The sequence below is a fragment of the Trichoplusia ni genome, chromosome 4 (genome assembly GCF_003590095.1).
Source record: "Trichoplusia ni isolate ovarian cell line Hi5 chromosome 4, tn1, whole genome shotgun sequence".
NCBI lineage: Eukaryota > Metazoa > Arthropoda > Insecta > Lepidoptera > Noctuidae > Trichoplusia > Trichoplusia ni.
Window position 1 is genome coordinate 410017 of NC_039481.1, and position 23921 is coordinate 433937.

At 34.6% G+C, this 23921-nt stretch overlaps 1 protein-coding gene across 2 annotated transcripts in view; it reads left to right on the forward strand.

Annotated features, from left to right (window-relative positions):
* Positions 1–13967: 13967 nt before the first annotated feature.
* The window catches only part of LOC113492454 (neural cell adhesion molecule 2-like), a 105884-nt gene continuing 95930 nt past the window's right edge, over positions 13968–23921 (forward strand). For both annotated transcript variants that reach the window (XM_026869900.1, XM_026869902.1), the window contains exon 1: positions 13968–14263. In XM_026869900.1, coding sequence (XP_026725701.1) covers positions 14131–14263 — 133 coding nt within the window. In that variant the 5' untranslated portion in view covers positions 13968–14130. The remainder of the gene's footprint in view (positions 14264–23921) is intronic.

Sequence of the window (23921 nt, forward strand, 5' to 3'; positions counted from 1 at the left end):
CACCGTAGGTGTGAAAGCCCCTGGATTGTTGTCGGGCTCGTAATTTTTCTCCTGATTAAATTAACTGCCCTGAGGTTTCCAAGAGTTATAGCGAGTACTCCGTTATATTTTATAAAGTTAGTGAGTCAATCGCGTTTGTGTTTTATGGTTTAGATACGCCTTTTGTTTTAAGTAATTCTTAGTATTTTTTGTTAGCACTCGGCGCTCTCAAACTGGGGTACTTTCTTAAAATTATTTATCGGTGACTAAAGCTTCAGCTAAGACAGTTTCAGAGAATCGTTTACTTTGATTATTTGTATACAAAAACCAGTAGCCCACAAACAGCATGACTACATTTTAAAGCAATACAAATGTTCTCCCAAAACAGTCCCTAGCAGCATATTTCCATATTGACTGAAAACAAGTTCTATTTCGGGCAGAACAGAGTACATGTCAAATTGCAGTTAATTATTCAACGAGCGGAGTGTAACATTGTTGCCAGCCGAACATTTTTAGAAGTGCGATGCTGCCGTGTCCGTGTTAGGCCTCGTTTTTGTGCTTGTTTACTGATTTGAATATATTATAGTGGATCTAGTTTCCTGTTTTTATTCTATCAGTTGTATGCTATTTGAATAGTTGATATAAGTTATAAAAGGCAGGTTTTGGTATTAGACTTAATTTTGTTTTAATGTTTTGTATGAATGTTAAATGTATATACGTATAGAGATTTTAATTAAATTAAAAATATATTTTCTTCTTTAAAACGTGCTCTCTTAGAGTTTATAGGTACTTAACTTTATAGTTTTTTTTTTAGTTTTCCTGTTAAAATCCCACACTAAAAACAGACATACCTAATCGAAACCAAAGATAAGCAAATACTAATACCACAAGTAGCATTTACCAGCACTACTTAGTATCAAACTAGAAGCAAAGTCTAGACACGTATGTGAGACAGAATCAGTGATGTGTGCATATAAATATGGATATTATGCAAGGAGCAATCTGAAGACGTATGGAGAGTATGGAGACGTCGTGTCGATATGGAAGTGCTCTCTGTAATTGGGTTTACATGAAGCTTGCGTCGCCGTGGCTTTAGTCGAACCCGATGCTCTTACAGGTGAATGGAGATGTAACTTGTATGAATCAAGGATTAGCTCTCTTTGCTTGCATTAGACGTTTACAACTATTACGTGAGGGGTATCGATTGGTTTTGGAATTAAACCGGTACTTATGTATAACACTGTACGTGTTTTATTACAGTTTATCTGATAAGCATTGATTGAGGAATATCTTATGGGAAGAAAAAAACATGTTAAATTGTGTTTTCAGACGAAGTTTGAGTCTGTGTGAGACTGGCCATAAGAATGAATGTTTTTTATACACAAATATTTTTGGGCATAGTCTAAACTCCTGAATGTATCCTTATATACAATGAACCACATTCATTTTAACTAATGTGTTCACAAACATTTAATCCAATCCAATGACTCTACTTTCTTACCAGTTTTTTTTTCGACAACATAATATTAAAACCTCTATCGTTAATCATGTACCCAAATTTAAAAAATCGACGATCACGTACGGTTGGATAACAATTATGGCTGTATACAGTGCAAGCAATCAGCTGGAGTGCTTGTCACTCTGGTGACTCCACAACATGTATCAGCGTCATTAACTTTGCCTGTTAACAGAAACAGGTTCAAGAATATTACTGGTTGTTTTTTTTTTCTATGAAGATCTCGAGATCCATGAGAAAATCAAACGAGAGAAAAATGTTTAACATTCAGAAGATTATTTCCTTTTCTGTTTCACTTTGCACTTCATCGTACCAGACATTGTATGTAACTAATCTACATATTTAATGTACAACGTGTAAATTTTCGTCACTTAGTTTTTTCACCAGCCAAAGCTTACAATAATAATACCCGAGCCCAATACCTCGCCATACTTATGTATCTACATAAACGTTCAATCTTGCCTACTTTGCGTACTCTGTGTAGGCATGTGATAGCCTGTTCGCCAATAACACGCCTGTTTATTAACATAATACAAGGAACTGACGCCTGCCGAGCACTACCCGGGTAGTACCGGGTATTACCTGCTACCCGGCCTTCTAGATGTACGTAGTTTTTATATTTATTTTATTACATCGTTGGGAACGAGTTTTCAGGTACTTTATGTAGAATTACTAAGACTAACTGCTGTTAGCTCGTATAGGAGTTTTTTTTATTGCAAAAGTTTTTTTTTCATGATTTCGCTGATAGATTTTATGTATGAACTGCCGTAATTTCTATATGAAATTATGAGGAAGGATTGGCACAAAAGAAAATATTTTATATTTTATTTCATAGCAGTTTAATTTCTTAACCATATTCTTGCAAAGAAAACTTCATGGAAAACAGATTAAACAACATATTCATTTATTTTATTTTATCACATAAAGCCAATTTCCCAAAAATATCATGTTGGGTTGGGCTTTTTCTTCGTAATGTACAAAAGACGGAAATAGCCTCAACTACAAAGTCTCAATTCTTCAAAGGTCAATGAAACAGCAGATCATTGGACCGCTTTTCATAAGACAACTCTACTTATATTTTGAAAAAAAGCAGGTATACGATGACATGCAGTATTTGGAAAATGTTTTTGGAATATAATTAGTCTCAAAGAGAATGCCTTAAAGAAAGGTATTTACAAAGAGTCTTCTAAAGTCGTGTGTCGCGGTGTATTCGAAAGGTGATACTTAAAAGATGGATTTTTATTTTCAAAATTACAAAGCATTAAAACACTTTTTAGGAACTATTTATTTCTTTGCGTTTTCCGCATCTTTCCTGCTCGGCTTAATTCTTTTTGATCTTATCATATTTTATCGATTGTTATTCTTGATGAAATTACGTGGTTAATGTGAAGAATGATGGCTTTATACTATCGTGATGAAAAACACAGTAAAAAAAATAAATCCGAGAAAGCTTTTAATGCAAAGAATTTTCTATGGAACCTACCTTTTTATATTAACCTAATTGGTCCATCGCAACGTAAGCGTAAAAACTCCAATAAAAATAGTTTCGCGAAGTACTCCAGATTTTATTAAACTTTTAATACTTTCCGCGCTCGCAATCATGTGTGAACGATTTATAACTACCTATTCATAAATCAAACGATGAGGTGCAAAAAATAAATTCCGTTTTACATTTATCATGATATAAATGATAATATTCATGTAATATTTTCAAGAGAACACTAAATCGAGGACCGTGGATGAAAATTCCATTCAGAGCGAATGGAGTGAGTTGTCTGTTTTTTTTTCCAAGTAAATCTTTTATTTACCTCTCTTTTACTCTCAATTTAGTATAAAAGCTTCTCAATGAACAGAAAACCATTTATTTTGTTGCTGCATTCATTGATTAAAACATCTACAAAGTTCTAGGCACGATCGCAGGATTTGTTCAATTTGTCGAGTCGCTGGCAAATTAGCATAGAAACTACATCCCTTCTGTTATAATTCAATGATTATCATTACAACTTGCTGAACAGTAACTGTTACGAATTCAAATGTCTTTAACTTTTATAACAAACTGAAACGGCCAGTGAAGTTCTACAATCGGAACGAAATTCCGGAATAGATATTTCAACAATGATTAAAAGTTAGCTCGGGTCTTCACCCTTACTGCGGGACGGTATCCGAATTCATTCAATTAACATCGTAATCCATTACCTACGTCTTATGCAATATCAACTGAGTTATCCGAACAAAATACGTAACGTACAGCAAAGTGATATCTAATACTTTGTATCGCGCTTTAGAATTGGATTCCGCTGACGGAGCGTCAACTTTTGACGGACGTTTGTAATATTAAAGTTGGTCGTTGAAACACAAGACTTCTTAAAGAGGCCATAAAGTTTTTAGCTCTGGTATGGGGAAGCGTTCGGTAAATATTTCACGGGGATATTTTTGAGGGTTGAAATATGTGGAACGAGAACGATATTAATATCTTTTTGGATTGTTTACAATTTAAAAGGTTTATTTCGATATGTTTTTGGATATTATTCTTTCGGAAACAAACAATCTTCAGTTCAATATGCTCAAAACAGGATAGTTATAGATATAGATTTTAAGTTTATAAGAAAATACTCGGACGATAAAAACAGACATCGTTGGATCTTTCTACCATGAATAAATCTGACGTGAACATACCAAAACCTATCCCTCATAGATCAGTCCGGCCACTCATTCCGCTGAACGATCTGAATCGGTTTCCAGATAGGATAAATCTGTAAAGCTGAATAGTTTACTGCCAATGTATATGAGTATTCGGACTCTACGTTTAGTCGTCACATAATACTAGTGATATTTTGCTAACCGCTTTTCCCGATATTTCCCGGTATATTCTGCAACGAAACGGTACGAATTTGCACTATCAATGAACACCTGCGGCCTATGCAAAATGCCGGGACTACAGACCGACAATTTGAATGAATTTTGGGTCGATTTTCGACTAACGTAAGAGTATTTTTCAATATCATAATCAGGTTATTTTTTCCTTTGCCATTGTTTATTTTTTTTATTTAAAAAGTGTTTTACTGTATTTTTTTGTGTCTGTTTTTTTTTGTTAAGTTATTATCAAAAGAATACAATGTGATATTGACGAGTACATTTTGGAGAGCGACAATACTTTTGAATTTACATATATTCGTGGACTTGGTTCGGATGATTTTTAACACAATAGGTCACATACTCGTATTTTATTTTATCTTCTCTTAACAAAATCCCTGAAAATAAATCTTTCATACGAGAACCCAAAATTTCCTCGATTGTAACTATTTACACGTTTAAGGCCCAAATCTGAGTGTTTGGTCATAAAATTATGACATGTCTCTTGGACAACATCCTATAGCAGGGGTTCACAACCCTAAGGCGATAAGAGACCGTTACAATTTAATAGGCTCAATTAAACGTTAGAAGATACAAGTTATGACGCGATTAAGTTTAGATTAGATCATGGTCCATTGAGTAATACATAATAATATAGCCTGCAGTTCATATATTTGACTAAAATGTTTACTTAATTTTTCCAAATTCGTTCCGAGTATTCTTTCTTTAATGCTATATCATTTATAGATAAAATTGTCATTTCTGCGTGTACCTCAGGTTTAGAGCCACTGCCTTGACAAATTAATAGGGAAAATTATTCGCAATATTCATAAATATGTATAGAAGCTGCAATAAATAGGGGTCTAGGAAGTTTCTCGTCGTTTTTATGAATCTGACGTCTTGTTTATTCTTGTATTAATTAATTTATGAATAGAACTTTTCTATGCTCTTCGCAGAGCATTTGCGCTTTTTCTGTGAAGTTTTTATTTGTACACCAATAAAATGATAGTCGATGTAAAGGTCTGAAACTAGTCGGGCAATTACTATAAATATGCGTGATTATTATAATTTTAACTCGTTTTACTATTCATTTAGGGAAATGCCAAGTACTAAGTAGTAAACAATTTAAAAGTAACGATTCTTAAAAATTGTTAATTTAATATGACATTCGACGCCAATTTTGCTGTGTGGTAAAAAGTTCCAAATGAGCATTCAATTTCCTCACCGCGTAGGCCAAATGTCATAATGATGAAATGTCAAAAAAATGAAGGAACTATTAACTTTCAAGTAAAAATAAAGATGCCTTTCAAAAAGAGGAATTTAAAAATAAAATATAAATATGATCCAGTAATTTCAGTCCTAATTATTAATGAAACAGTATTTATTGGAGTAGCCTAATTAATTGATTTCATTTCCGCCAGCAGGTACTGTATTTGCATTTCAAAGAACTTTTTCAATGAATTTAGTTATTTTGTTCCCGGAATCATATATTTTTAACTATTTGCTTTACTATTAACAAAACTCTTTTCTTGTAAAAGCACTGTACGTAACGATCATTTCGTTATTTCAAGTGGCGACCCGCGAAACTTTTCGACGAAAAATGCCGATATCCAGAGAAGGGAGAAAAATAGGCCCCTTGATCTGAACACAAAAGAAAAACAGGATATATCACTAGTTTATCTTCCAGCGCAATTTGTTAGATCGCCTAAAAGGGAGCGATATTTTATGGTTCAGAAACTTGGCCAAAGGTTAAGAGATGGCGATATATTATTCGCAAATCAACACTTTGCTGCCGTACCTGATGCGACCTGGCGGACTATGGGCTTATAAACAGGGTTAAAACTTTTGAAATTTGACACGTTGATGATTTATATGAACCTTTTGGTGAGATTTGAAAACCATGATTAGGGCGCTATCAGTTTTTATCTGACTGCGCTGTATGTAAGTCTTGTTCGGTAAACATATTAAGTATTCGGTTATTCACGTTCAAACAGTCGATACCTGATAAACAAATCATCAAATTTGCAGCAGAAAAAAAATTACATCAAAATTTAACTTCAATATATTCCCCATATACCAAACACATTTAACATTTACAGACAAACAGACGAAATTGACGATACACCTAATACCGGTGGAAGTGAATACTTAACGGAACACGCACTTATTAGGGGCACCCCCCTCCGCCCCCCGCTCCCCCGCGGCCTGTTGCAAGCCTTGATATATTATGCTGTCCTTAACTCACTTAAATTACGAGTGATAGAGTAAACAGTAATTTGTTTTGGTGTTGTGTATTTTTTTATCATATTTAGTGGTCTCCGAACGAGGCTGAACAGGTATGAATTTTTAATATACTGAATCAGATTTTGATTGAGTTTTGCAATGTGCTGTTTTGATGGGCGGGTTTAGCAGTATGGATTATACTACTCGTGTTTGCTTTGTGTAACAAAAAATATATGCGTGATAATAGTTTTATAGAAATCAGAGCTGAAAAATTTCTCAGAATAATTAAAAAAAACAACAACATGACTGTATTGGCATGGAATAAATTCAGTCTAACAATTCAGGCATCAAGTCTAAATTCCAACTATTTCGCTGATTCCGAATACTATTTTGATTCACATGAATTTAAATCCTTTCATACTGTATCACATCGCGTTCAATTCGCAGATTTTGATTCACCCTGTTAATATTCCCCGCTGACCCGGGCGGGCCTGTCCAATTGACATTACATACAGCGCATTTATTTAACTGATCGCTGAAGGATCGAGCTCACAAATAATTTGCTGGTTCCGAAAATACCAGTGACAATTATTGTATACATTTCTATAAATACTGTAGCAGAAATGTTAATCTTTACTTAACGAAAATTAGTTTATGAATTAAATGTTACAACTATGTTGGGAGCAATTATAAGTTATCAAAGAGCGTCAGGTAGATCAAACCGGCGCGAATCTGCGAGCATGCACTAATAACAGTAAAAGTAATGCCTCGGCTGCCGTACTCGCTGAATAAGCCATTTTAATTTTCTGCCTAATGTTCCACTCCACTATAATCTAGATAACAGGTACGCCTAGATTTTGCAGACACACAACTTATAATGCGTTTATTTTCACTTCAGAAACAGACGCAAGTTTTGCTTTGGCTTTATCATTGAGGCCTTTTTTGCAGCGATTTCACTTAATAACAGTAATATTTTGCGAAAAGTACTTTTTAAAGACTCTATGTTAAGGGTTCATAACGAATATGTTTGGGTAACTTTGTATGTACTCATGCACTTAAAAAGTTTGTCAAGGGCACCCCTGACTTACGGCGAACGAAAACATCTTGATGAAACTTGGACTTAATGGTCCGAAATCGCCAGCACATAAAGTAGGTCAAACCAATATACGGGAAAATTAAGGAAATTATAAGATAAACAGCTTTATTTACTGCACGGTGAAATAAATTACCTTTATAATGTTGGTTGACTTTCAAAGGCCATTTCATTAAGTTGTTTCTTGCCTTAACTGTTACTATACACACATATAATAAAGATTAAAAATAATCGACGAATTAAAATCCAACTGTTGAAAACCTTTTCATCTAAATTATCCAATCAGTTTAGGCTGTATTCTATCAATATATACCTATCTACCCAGCACTTGTTTTCTAGCTGAAACAATACGAAATTGAAAACGAAACCTCGCACGAAGTCTTGAGACACGGTAAAAGCGAAACGTTGTTTACCAAAAGGATCTTATCAAAATCGATCCATCTTATGCGGAATTTTAATCTTGTTACCGACATTGTTGCTCATCTCAGTCGCCAGCCATCAACTCTGCTGTACCCATAACTCAAACCTTTCATATGTTACTTTCCTCCACCGAGAACCTACCTAATTCAATAAACAGATGAAAATCTTAACAACTTTTACGTACATTGCTGTTTTTGTTTGAAAGATTTTCTTCGATCGGTAGCAAAGCAAGCAATGGAATACAAGTAATTGGTCTTGCGTTATTCAATTTGTATTACATTGAAGGTTCTGAAGTTCTCTTTCTTACGGACGGTGGCCTCGAAACCAGCGCCATTGAAAAGGCTTCAGGTATTATTTAAATCCGTTATATGAATGCTGTTGCACCCATAATTTATTTCCACGCCGTTGTAAAATTAAATTGAAAATAAGTTGCAATGCATCCTTAGAAGCTAGTTAAGCCTGGCATGAAATTATCATAATTGAGTTAATGGTAAAGCGGGTTGCTCTAATTCATTTTACGGGTAAAAATATAATGGAAATGTAATATCTTTTATACCATGGTATAGAAAGAAGCCACCTATGTACTTCCATGAAGGCGACTAACTTTCTTTTTACAGTCCGCAGTATTTTAGTAGATATCTTAGTATTCTATGCTTTTATTCGACATACGGAAAATACTGTTCCGTCTACAAGTCGTGATAAATCAATCATACATGGGTTGATCTTAAAGGTGACAGATATGGATAAATGTTCAGTTAAATGTACTCTAAATTTCTGGTCACAACTATTGCTGAAAAGACGATTATCTGCAGCCTTTTCGCTTCAAAAACTGCGTCATTATCTTAATTTTTTACATCGATGTTATGAGTGCTGTCGATTGAGTGTTCATATTTTTTTACAAAAGCAATAAAACTATTATATTCATTAAAATGTTAATAAATAACACGATAGCTAATTAACCCGTTAAACCAGTTATTTATGTTTCCCTGTGAGAGGATTTACTGCACTAAATACTGATGCTTCACCCACTGTTATAAATGCAAAAGTTTCGGATTCCCAGCCATTAAAATAGTTTGATGTTTGTTACTAATTCTGTACAACGGCTAAACGGATTGCAAAATTTGTTTCCATAGAAACGTGTTCTGAATTAGGATAGGTTTATGAAGGACTCATTTTTGCTCGCGGTGCCGCTCGCGACGAATTATGCTATGGTAATAAAATACCCTGCGTCCTCTTTGAGGTTTACCTTAGATCTTTATAATTATCAGTTTAAAATAATAAAAAACGGAGAAAATGTTTATTTCAATAAACCAACTTTTTCCAAGACCTGACTAAAATACTAATAACGAAAAACTCAGGTATCCCCGACCGCTGGTCCTAGGGCCACAGCATCCATATAATATATAACAGAGCTGCCAAATTAAGTTGAGACGCTCTCATATTATTTATTTAACGCTATTATTCTGGCCTGCGGATCCCTTCGTGATTTTTCAGCACAATTGTGTTGTGCCTTTGTACTGAATTCAATTGATCCTCGAGCCTCTGAGCGAATGCGGGGCATGTTTAGATGTGCTTAAACAAAATTTCATTATTAATGGATGTTTGATGGCGCTCCGGAGGAAAGTAATCAGGTTCCTGAAATTCACTCGCAGAGGTGAGTGCTTACCGACGTAATTGTGCAGAAGAAATGTAAACAAAACGTGCTATAAGTGCTTTATGTTATTAAGCCTCTGAATCTAATTTTTCGGGCGGCCGATGTAGAATACGATAGTCAGCTGATTGGGGTATGACTGGAGGACCACAAAACAGCTTAGACAAGAAAAAACACGTATTCATTGGCTGCGTTTGCCATCATTGGATGAAAAAAGGAGGTAAATTTGCTTTTATGTAACTTAAGATTACAATGATGACAAACATTCCACTAAAACCTAAACCTTTCTTTCATATGTCCTTTTAAGAAATTAGAAATTTAATATCATTTGGTATTTCCACTACAAATTCTATTGAAATAATTACATGCCTATGTAAAAGTATCGTCAAAACATTCAACACATGAAAATAGGGCTTTACATGTTGGGAAGCAATGAAAATGAATGCTTTCAAACTTAACTGTTGGGTTCATGAAGCCGAGATCTCTCAACGATTGAAACCAATGCAAAATAAATGCGAGAATTAATTAAAATGTGTAAAGAAATTTAACAGCTCAGTAGGCAGATGATTTATATTCCTTTATTGAATTAATGTTATTTTTGCTGAAGCAAGTGGTTACATTGATATTGATTCATAGCTCTGTTTCCATAACTGACTCCAAGGCATAGCAGCGGCAGACTACCAACTGATGATGCGTGATAAATCTCTTGGATTATGGATGCTAATAAAACAAATTATAGTGTAAATATTTCTAATAAGTTCCAGTACCTTCAGGAATGCTGCAGGGACCCACTTTAAGTCCATTGTTCACTAGTGATTTATTTCAGTTATTAATTTTCTGGTACAGAATTCTATGCCTTTATCCGTACCACACAATAAATATTTACGTTTACTGTCGAATCCCTCGCAGGTTTGGAAGTTCTGATCCAAAAGAAACTGTAATGGCACTTGCCAGTATGTATGATGTTTAAACAAAGTATAAAAAGTTAGGATATAGGGAAAATCTCTTAGCCTAAGTAATAATTCGAACGCTGAATCTGAACTAAGATTGAGAGATTTCAACGAGATTGAGCTAAAAGTTGAAGCTGGTATAAACGGAGAGTTCTTCGCTCTGTACATTACATCAGGGGTTTGTTTACAATTGGATTCATTTCGAATAAATTGGCTGCAGTGGGTTTGGTTTTATGAAGGATACTCTTACTTTTGATACTGGGCTGAGAGGTGTCTGCATAGAGTTGTTATGTTAAATGGAAATCAAGGGCGAGGCAGGGAAAATTGATATAGGGGTAAGCTTTTGTAATTGACATTATATTCAAAAGCGTGAATATAATCATACACAAATATCAATAGGAAAAGTAAGGTATAACTTTAAGTTTCGTTCTTGCAATTTTGTAGTTAATATTTTAGTATGGATTTATAAAACAAGTTCTAATATTTTAAGTCTAGATTATAATAAGTTGCCTGAAACTTTTCCCTCTTTCCTTTTATATAAGTTGCGACCTAAACGATAGACGTGAATTTACTGCATAATTTCTCAAGAAAAAGGCAAGTCACCTTGCATGTCGCGCAGTTCATTCAAGTTGTTCATTCATTCCTGCCGCGAAGGCTGCGCTCAAAGCTCTTTAGGAAATAAAGGATCGCAAACTGTTTGCAGGTGAATGGAGGAACTTCACGAAATACCTCCACATTCATGACTTGGAGAAACATAATATACTAAAGGGGTACTTGTTACGTCTGTTGTGTTGTGTTATTCAATAATTTCCTTAGTTCCAAAAATAAAATTGTACTACGATGAGAACCTCCTTTTTTTGAAGTCGCTTTAAAATCAACGGACGCACTGGATATGGAATTTTGGACACACTACCACACTATCTATGGAACAAAATACAAAATAATTGCATCAATATTAGTCTATTTATTTGAAAGTATGATGTGCTCGAGATTTGTTTCATATATAATGCTCGGACGATACTATTAGAAGGCTGTCACGATGTGACCTATATTTGGCATTGTAAAAATGAAATCCACACTTCAGTAGTTTATAAAAGTACTTAAAATGAGCAAAATCATCGTCCTAAATATTATTAAGGGACTTGCAAACAACATTTATTATAAAATACCTTACTGTGTGAAAATTATGTTTTAATATTTCAAAAGTTGAGGCTTTAATGGTACTGCCCTTTGGAAGGTCAGTGGAGTAATAATTGTTTGAGCGCATGCGTACTGGAGTTGATTTTAAATAAAAGTGAATAAAAATAATCGCAATAGGAACGTTGGGTGGGTGGAAAAACAATATAAATATAGAAAAAAATCCCGATTGACCATTTTGACAGTGATTCCAGTTAAATAAAAAGCATATTACATGGTACCTACTTTTATCAGTGATAATTAAGAAGATATGCAATGCTTTGCAGTTTCAAACAGCTGTAACGCGACCTCGTGGCAATTGTAAGTAGCAGGATTGCAATTCTCTATATTGTGATATGTTTGTGTGTATCTGTACGATAATAAATATATGATGTGTGCCCTGAACAAAAAATGTTAACTAACCTAGTAGGCCCCGTCGTTGGATAATGCTTTACGGTTATTTTCCTTGGCTCGTCTCAGATTTTTTTTTGTGTCCAAAACTGCCAAGCACATATAGGTAATTAGTTTTTGTCACAAATATATCCAGGTGGCTGATTTATTTTATTAAATATTCGTGTAGCATTAGTATTATAACTGTACCGAAAAGTTTTAAAAAAAAACCTATTTCTTTTCTTTAAATCTAATATTCTCCAAATATTCTGTTTTACAATTGAAATCCAAGATTTGACAATCCGATACAGGAGGCTCAGAAACAACTTGGATCAAAACATTCTCAAACAAGACGAGAACATGAATTCTCCAATCAATTTTGCTTAACGTGTTGGCTGCAAGACTCAGAACGACGTGTCTCGGCCTTCGGTACGGGAGGCCGGCAGTAAACTCGGTCCTTTGTGGTTTCGTGCCAATAACTTTAAAATCACTAGGATATGTGTATCCGAAATATCCTCCTATTCCAGTAGGTATTTTCAACACCACCGTTATTTTTTATTAATACTTGCAATAACACCCGGAATATATGCAGCAAAAGTCTCTTTCCATATTTTAGTATTTTACGCTTGCTACACTTTTATAAAATGTATCTATTAAATTCGTGTGACAAAAACCATGTATCAATTTATCATTCTTATAAGCAGAGATTAAAAAATATATATCAACTAGCGGACCTTACAAACGATGTCATTATGATGACAAAGTATCAAGTGAAATGTAACTAATAATATATTTTTATTATTCTTTAGTTTAATAAAACATCATCTTTTATCATTTTTTGCGTCATCCCAAGTAGAATTAGATACATGAAGGTAACAAAACTATAACGTTACTAAGAAAATAGGATCCTTTAAAGTATGATATGGTAATAATATACCATTCACAAAGTTCCACTTTTGCTGTCTGTACTCAGGTACCCAAGGACCAAACTAAAATCAGTGAAATGTTCCCCAACTCGCTAAACTTATAAAGACCTTTTGCTAGTGACAGCTAACCTCTAATATTTGTGACTTAATTTTAACGAAACTTCCATCCAAGTGTTTTATTATATTCCCAAAAGTTTCAAGACTTTATTGTCGGTAACATAACTGCTGAATTAAATTATCATAAACTTTTATTTATGGAGTAACGTGTGCATGTATAAAACGTGCCTCTCTAAGAGGTGTTTTATTAAATATCTTACTAAACGTTGAGCGAGTTATAAAGAAAATATTTCGTAGAACATTATATTGAACAACAATGTCTGTTATTCTACAAAATATTTTGTATACACACAAAGGCTCGGCATACCCGCTCATGCTCTCTGCTCAGACTATAAAATGTTCAAATCTCTCCGTACGTCAGCGGCGGCCTTCGCGATCGCTATCCCCTGTCCTCTGGATCGAAACTTAAATCGCCGAATCCTACTAGAAATGCATACACTTTCCAAAATTCGAATTTGGAAAAAGATATATTTTTTTCAGCGATTGTTGCCGCTGCCCTATCGGTTTTCGATCAGTGTTGCCCGCGGCGTTGAGACGCACGCACGCTGCTCCACGCGTTACGGGTGGCCGGCTGTCAAAGCGCGATTTGTTTACTGTCGTACAACACGTGTCGTGCCGTTGTCTAACTTATTCATAAATATTTATCACAATAAATTACAAATACAAGAAAAAACCTTATTTATAATTTTAAATAAAAAGTGAAGTTTAATAAAAAAGATCAACAAGTTTTTTGATTAGAAGTTGGGTTTTATTTAAATTCAAATTAATTCTGGTTTGCGAAGAAATGTTAATTAAAAATAAATTTGTTTTTCTTTGGTGTCGTTAATTTATTGACGATGGGATTAAGTTTATGTGCCGGGATGCCTGTGAGGGTTGTCCAAGTGTTATGGCTGGTGGTGATAGTGCTGGCTGCCAGGATACAAGGATATGTGGAGACGGAGGAGTTCATCAGTGATCTGGATAAGCCAAGTAAGTACAGTTTAATCATGCGAGGGACGGATGCGGACGGGTCCGTGTCGATACTCCTTAAGGTAAGTTCTTTACTGCACGGATAAATAATGATATTAAATGTTATAGTAAAATGTGGAAAATAGATCGTTCGAATATTAAAAAATTCGTGCGTCAAAATATTCGTGCAAACAACATATGACGGGAGTACAATGACGTGCGTTTAAATTTGTTTCCTATATTTGTACTTGAAATAACTTTTATTGATAATCGCATACAATTCGTGGAAGCTTTTGTGTTCGGCAATTTTCCGATAAATTATTTAAAAGCGTTTTTTACAAAAAAAAAAATACGATGACGACAAAATGTATTTTTTTATCGATCGAAATGGCATTTTTGAAATATCTTTATAAAATATTTTTCATAAAGTACTGGGAGTTTACCGATGCAGTTTCCATTTTCGTGTAAACACAAAATATTTGCATTTTTTATATATTTTATTCTGTTACTTATTTCATGCTCGGGGCCGAGAAATACAAAAAAAAAATAATATCACTGTTACTCAACTGTGGAATTACAAAAAGGAAAAGTAGCGCGATTTCTTTGTACTTTGATAATACGTCTGAAGTGCAGTGAAAAAAAAGAATCCTACTACTATTATGAAGGCGAAAGTTTGTAAGTATGGATGTATGGATGTTTGATGGATGACTCTTTCACGTAAAAACTACTGAATGGATTTGAATGAAACTTTACCACAATATAGCTTATACATCAGAATAACACATAGGCTACAATTTTTGAGGTTTCTAATGTGAGGTCGTAAAAAAACACATTTTTTGCGCTTACATTGCAAACGCTGACTGAATCCTACAAGATAGATAGAAGGCAGATAGATAGATAGAAGGCAGATAGATAGATAGAAGGCAGGTATAAATTATAACTTATATCTTCTAACCACGCGGACGAATTCGCGGGCAACAGCTAGTGAGTAATATTTACCTTCAGAGTCCAATGGTCCAGTCTGAAAGAGAAAATAGAAAATTAAAAAAAAATAGTTTTTTTTTGTTTCATTTAAAAACGAAAAGAACGACACTCGCAGTACCGTATTTAATCCTTGTGGGTTTCACAAACATTCAGTGCACAAAGACACAAAAAAAAAGAGAAAATCATTCTCCAATTTTTACCAGACGTTATTAATTTTGAATGGTGAACCTTTATTCATTTTTCAGTATAGACCGATTTCTTTAACAAAATATGAACACAAGACGTGCACAATATGAGTGAAGTATGCTTACATACGTGATATTCGAAATAAATTATTAAGAAAATAATCTTGTGAGGCTTGTGATTGGTCAGTAAATTGCACGTTCAAATTATGATTGGTCTTTTGATTTATATATTTTGATAAACCAATCACAGCGCCGCTTTCGAGATTCGGCAGCCAATTACCGATCAAAGATTAGATAGGGCTCTAGTAAACGCTTCGAACACGCGATCAACCTTATATAGGCGATTATGGGATTAAAAATAGTTACCTTCACAAATTGTATAATAAATTGTTGTTGCGTAGTTATTTTGGTAGAGTAACAAATAAAAAAAAACCTTAGAATTTCGTGAAATAACTTGGAATCATGTCTTATTAGAGCAGTACCTAGACAGCATTGTATGTGGCGATGAGTGAAAAAAAAAGAATAATCAAACGCATATATGCATATATGTTTGCAGCCATTATAATAAAAATAGAGTACGAGATTAAGTAACGATTGTTAAAGTCATGAGTTTGGGTGACAAGTGAATTCACCCAACCTATTTGTTCTTTAGCTTAGTTCAGTACGGAACCCTCGGTGTCGCGAGTCGGACTCATGCTTGACCAGTTTTACATTTAAAATATTAAAAAAAGGAGATAAAAACCTACGTTAACCTGCAAAGAATATTCTTAAGCTACGAGAATCGAGTGAATCGAAAGAAGCGGCTTCAGTCTTGAAAGATTCAGCCGTAGGTAATTGATTTGAAACAACTGCATAATCTAAATCCACAACCCATATTAAAATTTAAAACAATTTTACATAATTTATGAAACCACAGCCTCTACATGTTTGTAATAAACTGCAAAAATTATGTTTCAATGGCTCTGAATAGACTCGGCATTAAGTTGCAAATTAACTTTAACACTTATTGAGTTAAACCGGGTGACACGGAAGCATTCATAACTCTCTTGCAGTCGCGAGAAAAACGACGTGAAAATGTTAATGAATAAACCTTTTAGTAAAGTTGTATTTCAGGAGCATTATATATGCCTACGAGTATGTAAATGTTTTTAAATTAATTTTTAATGTATGAATAGTTTGACTCATTTTCATACCTAGTATTGCTTTTATGGTAGAAAATGGAAATTTAATTTAAAATTAGAATGTTTGTAGTTAAACTCCCCTGAACAAGTCCCCAACGGCTTGACCGGTTCTTATGAAATTTTGTGTGCACATTGGGTAGTTCTAAGAATCGGACATGTATATGTATGCTGGGACAGCAAGTAAGTTTATAATAAACTTATATTGATCACTATTTAAGCCTTTCTAAGGATTCACAAAGATGTTCACATGATAATACCATAAATTAGTTAAATATTGATAGACATGGGTAATCATGCGGTATAGTATAGTAGTATGGTATTTGAAGTGGGTTTGTTGTTTCGATTTAGTGGGTTCGATTCCTGAGTAGGACAATAATCTGTATGATCAACAGCTTTTTCTGATTCTGGGTGTCTTTCTGCATATGACCTGAATGGTTGTGAAACCTCCCAAGACACATGGGTTAAAATCTTTAGTGCGTTAAACGATAATACAAAAATCTAAATAATAAAAACAAATAATTATAAACAGGACAATGTAGAAACTTAACAAATGTCTGTAAGTTATATTGAAATAAATTCTCCTGCGATACGATTTCGAAATATCTGTCCCTTGAGAGAAACCTCAGATACGGTAGAGTCAACCTCTTGGCTTACTTCCATCTAATGAATGCCATGGCAACCAGAGCCCTTCACTAGAGTTTTCCTTGGCTCCGGATAAGCCGATAAAACCTTTTTTTCCTCATTTGTGTGGAAAACGGTTTCTTAATCATGTCTCACTGCAAATCTTGTCATACGTGAGCTATTTTCAGTTAGTCTATCGATATGGACGACAGTTGTGTCTAGACTCTACTTTGTCTGTGGATTAGACCATATTTAACGATTTTCTTTACAATGGCAGGTACTTTGTTTAGTTTTTTTTAACGAATTGCGAGATCTCCGCTGTAACTTGTTCTTAGCCAATAGAAAGATGTATAAGAGATAGGTCATCGGACATCCTCGCTCCCGTAATTCTTGAATAACTAAACTTCTCAAAGAGAGCCATTTTAATATCAGAACTTATAATTAACAAGAAGAACCGCAATTACCGAGGCTTTATTCAACTCCTCAGTTTTCAACAACTTGTAGAGATTCCAATAAAAACTTATATTTACTCATCCTCCTTTAATATTCTACATTCACATGAAACCTGCTAAACGGTTTTAAGGATTCTGGTTTCATTTTCCACGCGTTTCACAAGTGAAAACCAATTTGGTTGAATATTATAAACTGTGTGGAAACAGAACCCCACTCCATAATATATGCGAAGCCAAATGAAACCTGATCATAACATTCAAAATCTATAAAATTTTGTTTGGAACTGAATGTTTTATGAAATTAATTAAGCTTTCTCCTGCAAATTTAACGCGAGGGGCTTTTAGCAATGAGACATTAATTCGTTGTTGGCTGTTACTCAAGTATGATATATTGAAGTGAGTGGGTATTACCTGGCTCCCCGGAGTAATAGAGGCGTAACCTCTTTGATATTAGTCTTCGTGTCAAATTGCTGTTTTTCGTGAAAAGGTGAGTAAAGATAATGAGCTATTGTTTGGTATGTTTTAAATAGATTTACTTAAACTAACGATCGAAGAAAATGTTTTGCGATACGTTCGCGGAATTTCTCGTGAAGTTTATTATTGGCCTATTTTATTTTGTGGTGTAGTTCCGTTGTTTTATGACTTAATAAAACTAATATTCTTATCAAGCCTTAGATTTATGTGTTAAGATTGAAAAGAGGAAAATTGTCGTCAAGAAGTCACTGGAACAGATGCTCAAACACTGGTTACAAGAGCGAAGATGAGAAAAAAAGCGCTGTAATGATAACAAATGGAAATCTTAGTTCTACCCTCCCACACGAAACAAGTTTAGTGCTTGAATTATAAGTGACAAGATAAAACACTAGTTTTTGTCCCTTACACGTGATTCTCTCAATGACCTAGCGTCAGTAAATATAGAGCTGTATCTACATTCGTCTAATTAAACAAAAATATTATAGTAAGTCAGAACCTGCCTTATGATACAGCAAACATTACATGCAAAATATTGTAATTGGAAAGTTACTGGGTTGGAAAATTTGTGAAAAATGTACTGGAAGAGAACGCAGTGAATAATTTATTGATATCATTACATGCGCGCACCAAATGAAAAGGGAAAGGGGAAAGATGGAACGGATAACTCCTTATCTGTAGGTCTTGCAACCCGTAGTTCACAATATGGAATTTAAATAATCGTGATAGAAAACTATTATGCTCATTCTGTGTTTCAATTTGGACAGCTAAAAAGGATTTAATGTCAGTTTGAAATTATCCTGTTGAGTAGGTACTACAAGTAATTTAAATACTTTTCTAAGATAGAAAAGAATGTCTAATCACTTCGGAGAGATTCGGTAATTGTGATGATATTAAAATGTGACATAGTCGCCATGTTAAACAACATTTCTGACAAAAAAAAGTTAAAATTTGAAACATTCAAAACACATAAGGTAATTTAAAATGCATGAATTTCGTTAAAACTTTTTCGTTTAATATTATTTTTTGATGCGTTCACCAAGCGAGTAGCGCCTAAAATTTATAGATAGAAGCCGGAATATTACTAGTCTAATTGAAATTAATATCTCAATGTTTGAGCTCCTAAATTACGTTTGGAATGAGGACTATTCTAGTAATATTCTGGTCCTTCGAACCGAACGCAATTAGAATCTCATTACTCCAATACAAACTTACATAGAACGTTATTTTCATTTTGCTCGAAGAAAAACTTAACAGTAATTCTAAATGCATTTGTGGCGAGCGGTGGCCGCACGTGGTTGCAATACGTCTGGAAATCTACGCCCGTAGTGAATCGAGTGGTCGGTTGTCCCGGTATTACACGTATTGATCCCGTTACACCTGGATCCGAGCTGGGACTCTAACGGGAGCTCAAATATAGGTTAATTAAATCAACGGTATTCAAGAAATTGATGTATCTTCGTGCTCCTTGGTTTATTTATAGGATGTAGTATTAGACTGGAATGGAGGTGACATTTATGTTTGAGTATGTCATTTCGTATTCCATCTATAACGGGTTAGATCTACATATTAATCGCAAATGCTGTATTCTACGTTTAATATCTTACTTTAAGAATTTTATGGATATGGCGAAACTTTTTCTTCACCGAAATTCTTTGCAGCTTGTAGAAACTGAATCTTTTAAATTTAGTTCTTTTTGTAATTCAGCCTTTCTCTGTGTCAATTTCTTCTGACGCTATAACATTTTTAGGAATAAATAGTGAAAGAATACTGAATTTATTTGATGATCAGTAAAAGGAATTGTTTCAAATTGTAAGTACATTTACATAGAGATTCATGTTTAAGACTAGGTACAGAGCTTGCCAAGTCTTTTATCGCTAGTACCGGACCGAGTCATCGATTTTTATTCAGAGATTAGTCGACATCTATCGACCGATTTATTTTGGTACCGAGAAATAATCCGCATTTAATTTTGTTGAGTTATTCATTATTACTTTATAAGCCTGTATGCTTATTAATTTGGGGAATAAATCTGATTGGAAGAGAAAAGTTAGTAATTTGGGATATTGGTACTTTAATAAATGTCTGTGGAGTTACGTCACCTAAGGGTGTCTTTTGACCAGTTAGTACTTCTGTTTATGCTATAGAAGGTAAAAACTCCTCTTAACCAAGAAATAAATAATACAAGATAATTGCTATTCATTTGTTGATCTACGGCCAAAAGACTTCCGATATCAGTTTTTTGTTAAAATCAAAAATATTTTTCTAGTAAACCTTTAGACAAATCAAAATCCGAATCTGTGTGTAGGTTAGTATACCTAAACACAGATTCAGATTTTGATCCTTTTGTAGAGGTTAGGTATAATCAAATAGGTGTTATTTTTGATCATACATCCGATTTTTACTCTTAAATCTTCGACAGCAAGGTCTGAAATATTTTCATCAGCATATGAACTGAACTCTATGCCTTTCTAGTTTCTATAGCTGTAGGTTTGCCTGCATCCCCAGTAATGGTGGAGGGGCTCCCATTGTATCGGGGCTACATTTCATCGCGCATTTGCCATTCATATAAGAGGCAAGCCTTCTGCAATGTATCGAATGTAGGTCTACGTTAATTCACATTACCTGGGACTTATTATTCTACTGCAACTCGCCTAAAAGCCAGATTGATTTCAAGCACATTACTAGCCGAGTATTGTTTCACAATTGAAGCTAACGATATCGCTTTTGTGCCTAATCGTGTATTAATGGAAACTATTACCCAGAACCATACAACCTACAAACGAATCGCTTCGAACAAAAGCCTAGATTTAAAGGCTTATTAAGGTGAAATAGGTCAGTAAAGCGCCTTATTTAATCTATCGCATCGAATCACATCCATTATTCTTGTAAGTTACAAGTCAAACTAAACCAATTGTAGGACGTAAGCGACCCACTACATTATGTATAGCTTTATGTAAAACCATTAGTCCAGCGCACTCAGCGTTCCAGTACCCAACCTTAAGGGTCAGCTCATAGGGCACACTTTGAAACCCGCGACAACTTTTACTTAAGACTAATTGAAGTAAATAGCCTGTGAAAACAGCTCCCACTGTCGATCCACATTGATGAATGTCCACCTTAACTATTTAAGTGATTTATTATTAAGCCCTACACGATTCTAGTCTTTAAAGCATTCCTGACAAGAATCACAGTTGCTTGTATAATCGCGGAGGGCTGACATTGTATCACGTGATTGCAACACGAAACGGGGTTAATCTGTTTAAACCCTGTCATGCCTGTTTGTAGCTAGTTTGCTGAATAAAACACGCGGATATCGGAAGAGCTAATAATGACTTGAATAGCATTTAAGAGGGGAAGGGGGCAGTAGGAAGTCCCAGATGTATGGAGAGTGCGATGCCGAACGAATACTAATACGTGTGAGGAGTGCGCCGCCACGCGCCGCCTGATTATTTCACACTTTCGATACGTTTCCTGATTATTTTCCTTCTTTTCAAACTTAGATAAATATCAGCTAAAATTCTACAAATCGAACGCTTAACCAGGGTGTCTCAATTCACGATCGTTTCTCACAAAAACCTATAAACCTCGAGAGACTCCGCGAGTCAGCAATGAGCGACAATAAAACGTGGCTTGCAAGTCTCATAAATCAGCAATAATCGCCGTAGTACGGATCTGCCTAGACCTCGGAACTCTGAAAACCTAATAAAAAGTATGAAAAGAGACATATAGCCCTGGCTTTGTGTTCAAAACAGCGGCATAAGTGATAAAAATTCTAGTCCAAACGAAAATATTTGAACTAAAATACTCGTGCAAAGCTAATGATGGTAATATATCCAGTTTAGCCTAAAATGGACTTAAAAATACTGTCGCAAAGCTGGTTCCTGACTCATTGCTTAGGAGTGCTCGGAATCTTATCGCAGTCGACTTTTACGGCGACGTAAAGATACCTATTTCTTTAATTCTTAGCTTGGTGCGGAAACAATTCTTTAGGAATGGTTCCGAAGCGTCTTTAAATCCTGTCACAGTTCCTGCGGGAATTCGGGAGGAGATCATTTGGCTGCACGTGCGTGAATAGCGCGGGATGGATGGGATGAGGAGGAATTCGGATGATACCCGATACCCACTTCTCAGAAACAAAATTATTGAAGTAAAAAGTTAACCTTCGGAGCGGGTTGTGTTATTTATTCCTTTGTTTTAGAGGCTGGCTTTTGTTTTTGTGTAAAGACTTCAATATTGTTGCAAAATGTTCAGTTGATAAAGTTTTACTTAGCGGCGAATTGATCTTTATTGACACCTGTTTTGGGAATAAAATTTAGTTCATCAATATCTAATTCTGTGTCTAGTTTCTTTTTCAACCTTTTATAAAACGATTTTGTTCTCTCTATACATATTTTTGGTATAAAAATGTTTATTGCATTTCCCTCGTACAGTTTTACATACACAGTGTGTGCGTATATTCCCATTCACCGGTCACAATCCTGTATAACGGCTGATTCTAAATATTTCCTAACAAAATCCAATAACATTTTATTCGCGGCGTGAAGCCAAGCTTGAAGCACTTCTTTAAATTAAAGTTATTTTACGAACGTTTCCCAAACCGTACACAATGTTGAGGTGTTTAGCTTAGATATAAATATAAATATTCTAGGTAAGATTAAGTTATTGTTAGTATTCAAACAGTCCCGTAAGCGTGAGGATTTGTCAGCTATTGTTTCGGGAATTACCCACTTTGAGAAATACTGAGCGTTAAAATATAAACGTAATTTATCATAATATACCTAAGCATAATGCTGAAATGAAACGCAACTGCGCCCAATGTTGGACGCCATCTTCTTTCAACAGCCTGCTTTAAGATTTCGCAGTCCATGCACGAAACTTAAAACAAACTCGAAAAGTCCAGAACATTGCGATTATAACTTTTATGTAACTTTAGTTAATCATAGTCTTGCATGACTCACCACTTTTCTTTGACTTTAACTCAGTTTTCAACTTATTATTTAAATTATACTACGTAAAGAGACGATCAAACCATTTTGTTTGCCCCAAACGGTTTGACCGTTCTGATTGATGTAGTCTAAGTATCCCCAAGCATCGAACATTACATTTGTCTCGAGTATAAATTATTCTGTTTGTTTAAACTTTCAGTTTCAGTAACTTGATTGTCGCTTCAGCTAAGTGCTGCCCTTGTGTCCTAAACTTAATTTGCTTCGGACTTCTTGAAAGTTATACAATACGTCAGACAGTAAAGTACTTAGTGATTATACGCTACGACTAAATGTATTATTATACATTGTTGAAGGCTGTAGGCAAATTGATAAATGTCAACATTTCTTATCACTGTTCGTTCTTTCTCTATACGGACAGTAGTCTTTATCCAGTAGTGAGATATTTGAAGGCTGTATTATTTATTGTTATCATTTATCAAATTAGTAAGTGCTTTTCTATTTCCCTTTCGCAGCCGATTTATTCGTATGACAAAAATATCATTTCGGACAAATATCATAATTATTTGTACACCAAATATTTTACTTGGAATTGAGCTCAGGACTGAGAATATTCTCGACTAGTGCCTTTAGTATATCGATTACCATTGAAACCAATCTCGGCAGCCGTTATTCACACCCAGGCCACGTAAGATTTGTCAGTGCCAGCTCCTATTAACACACACTTCTGTTAGGTACCACTGGAAATTAGAATATTCAGATTTAATATTTTTTTGATAAATAAAAAGTAGTCTTTATTGCTAGGTACGGAAAAGTTGTCATATTAATATTTTGTCTGA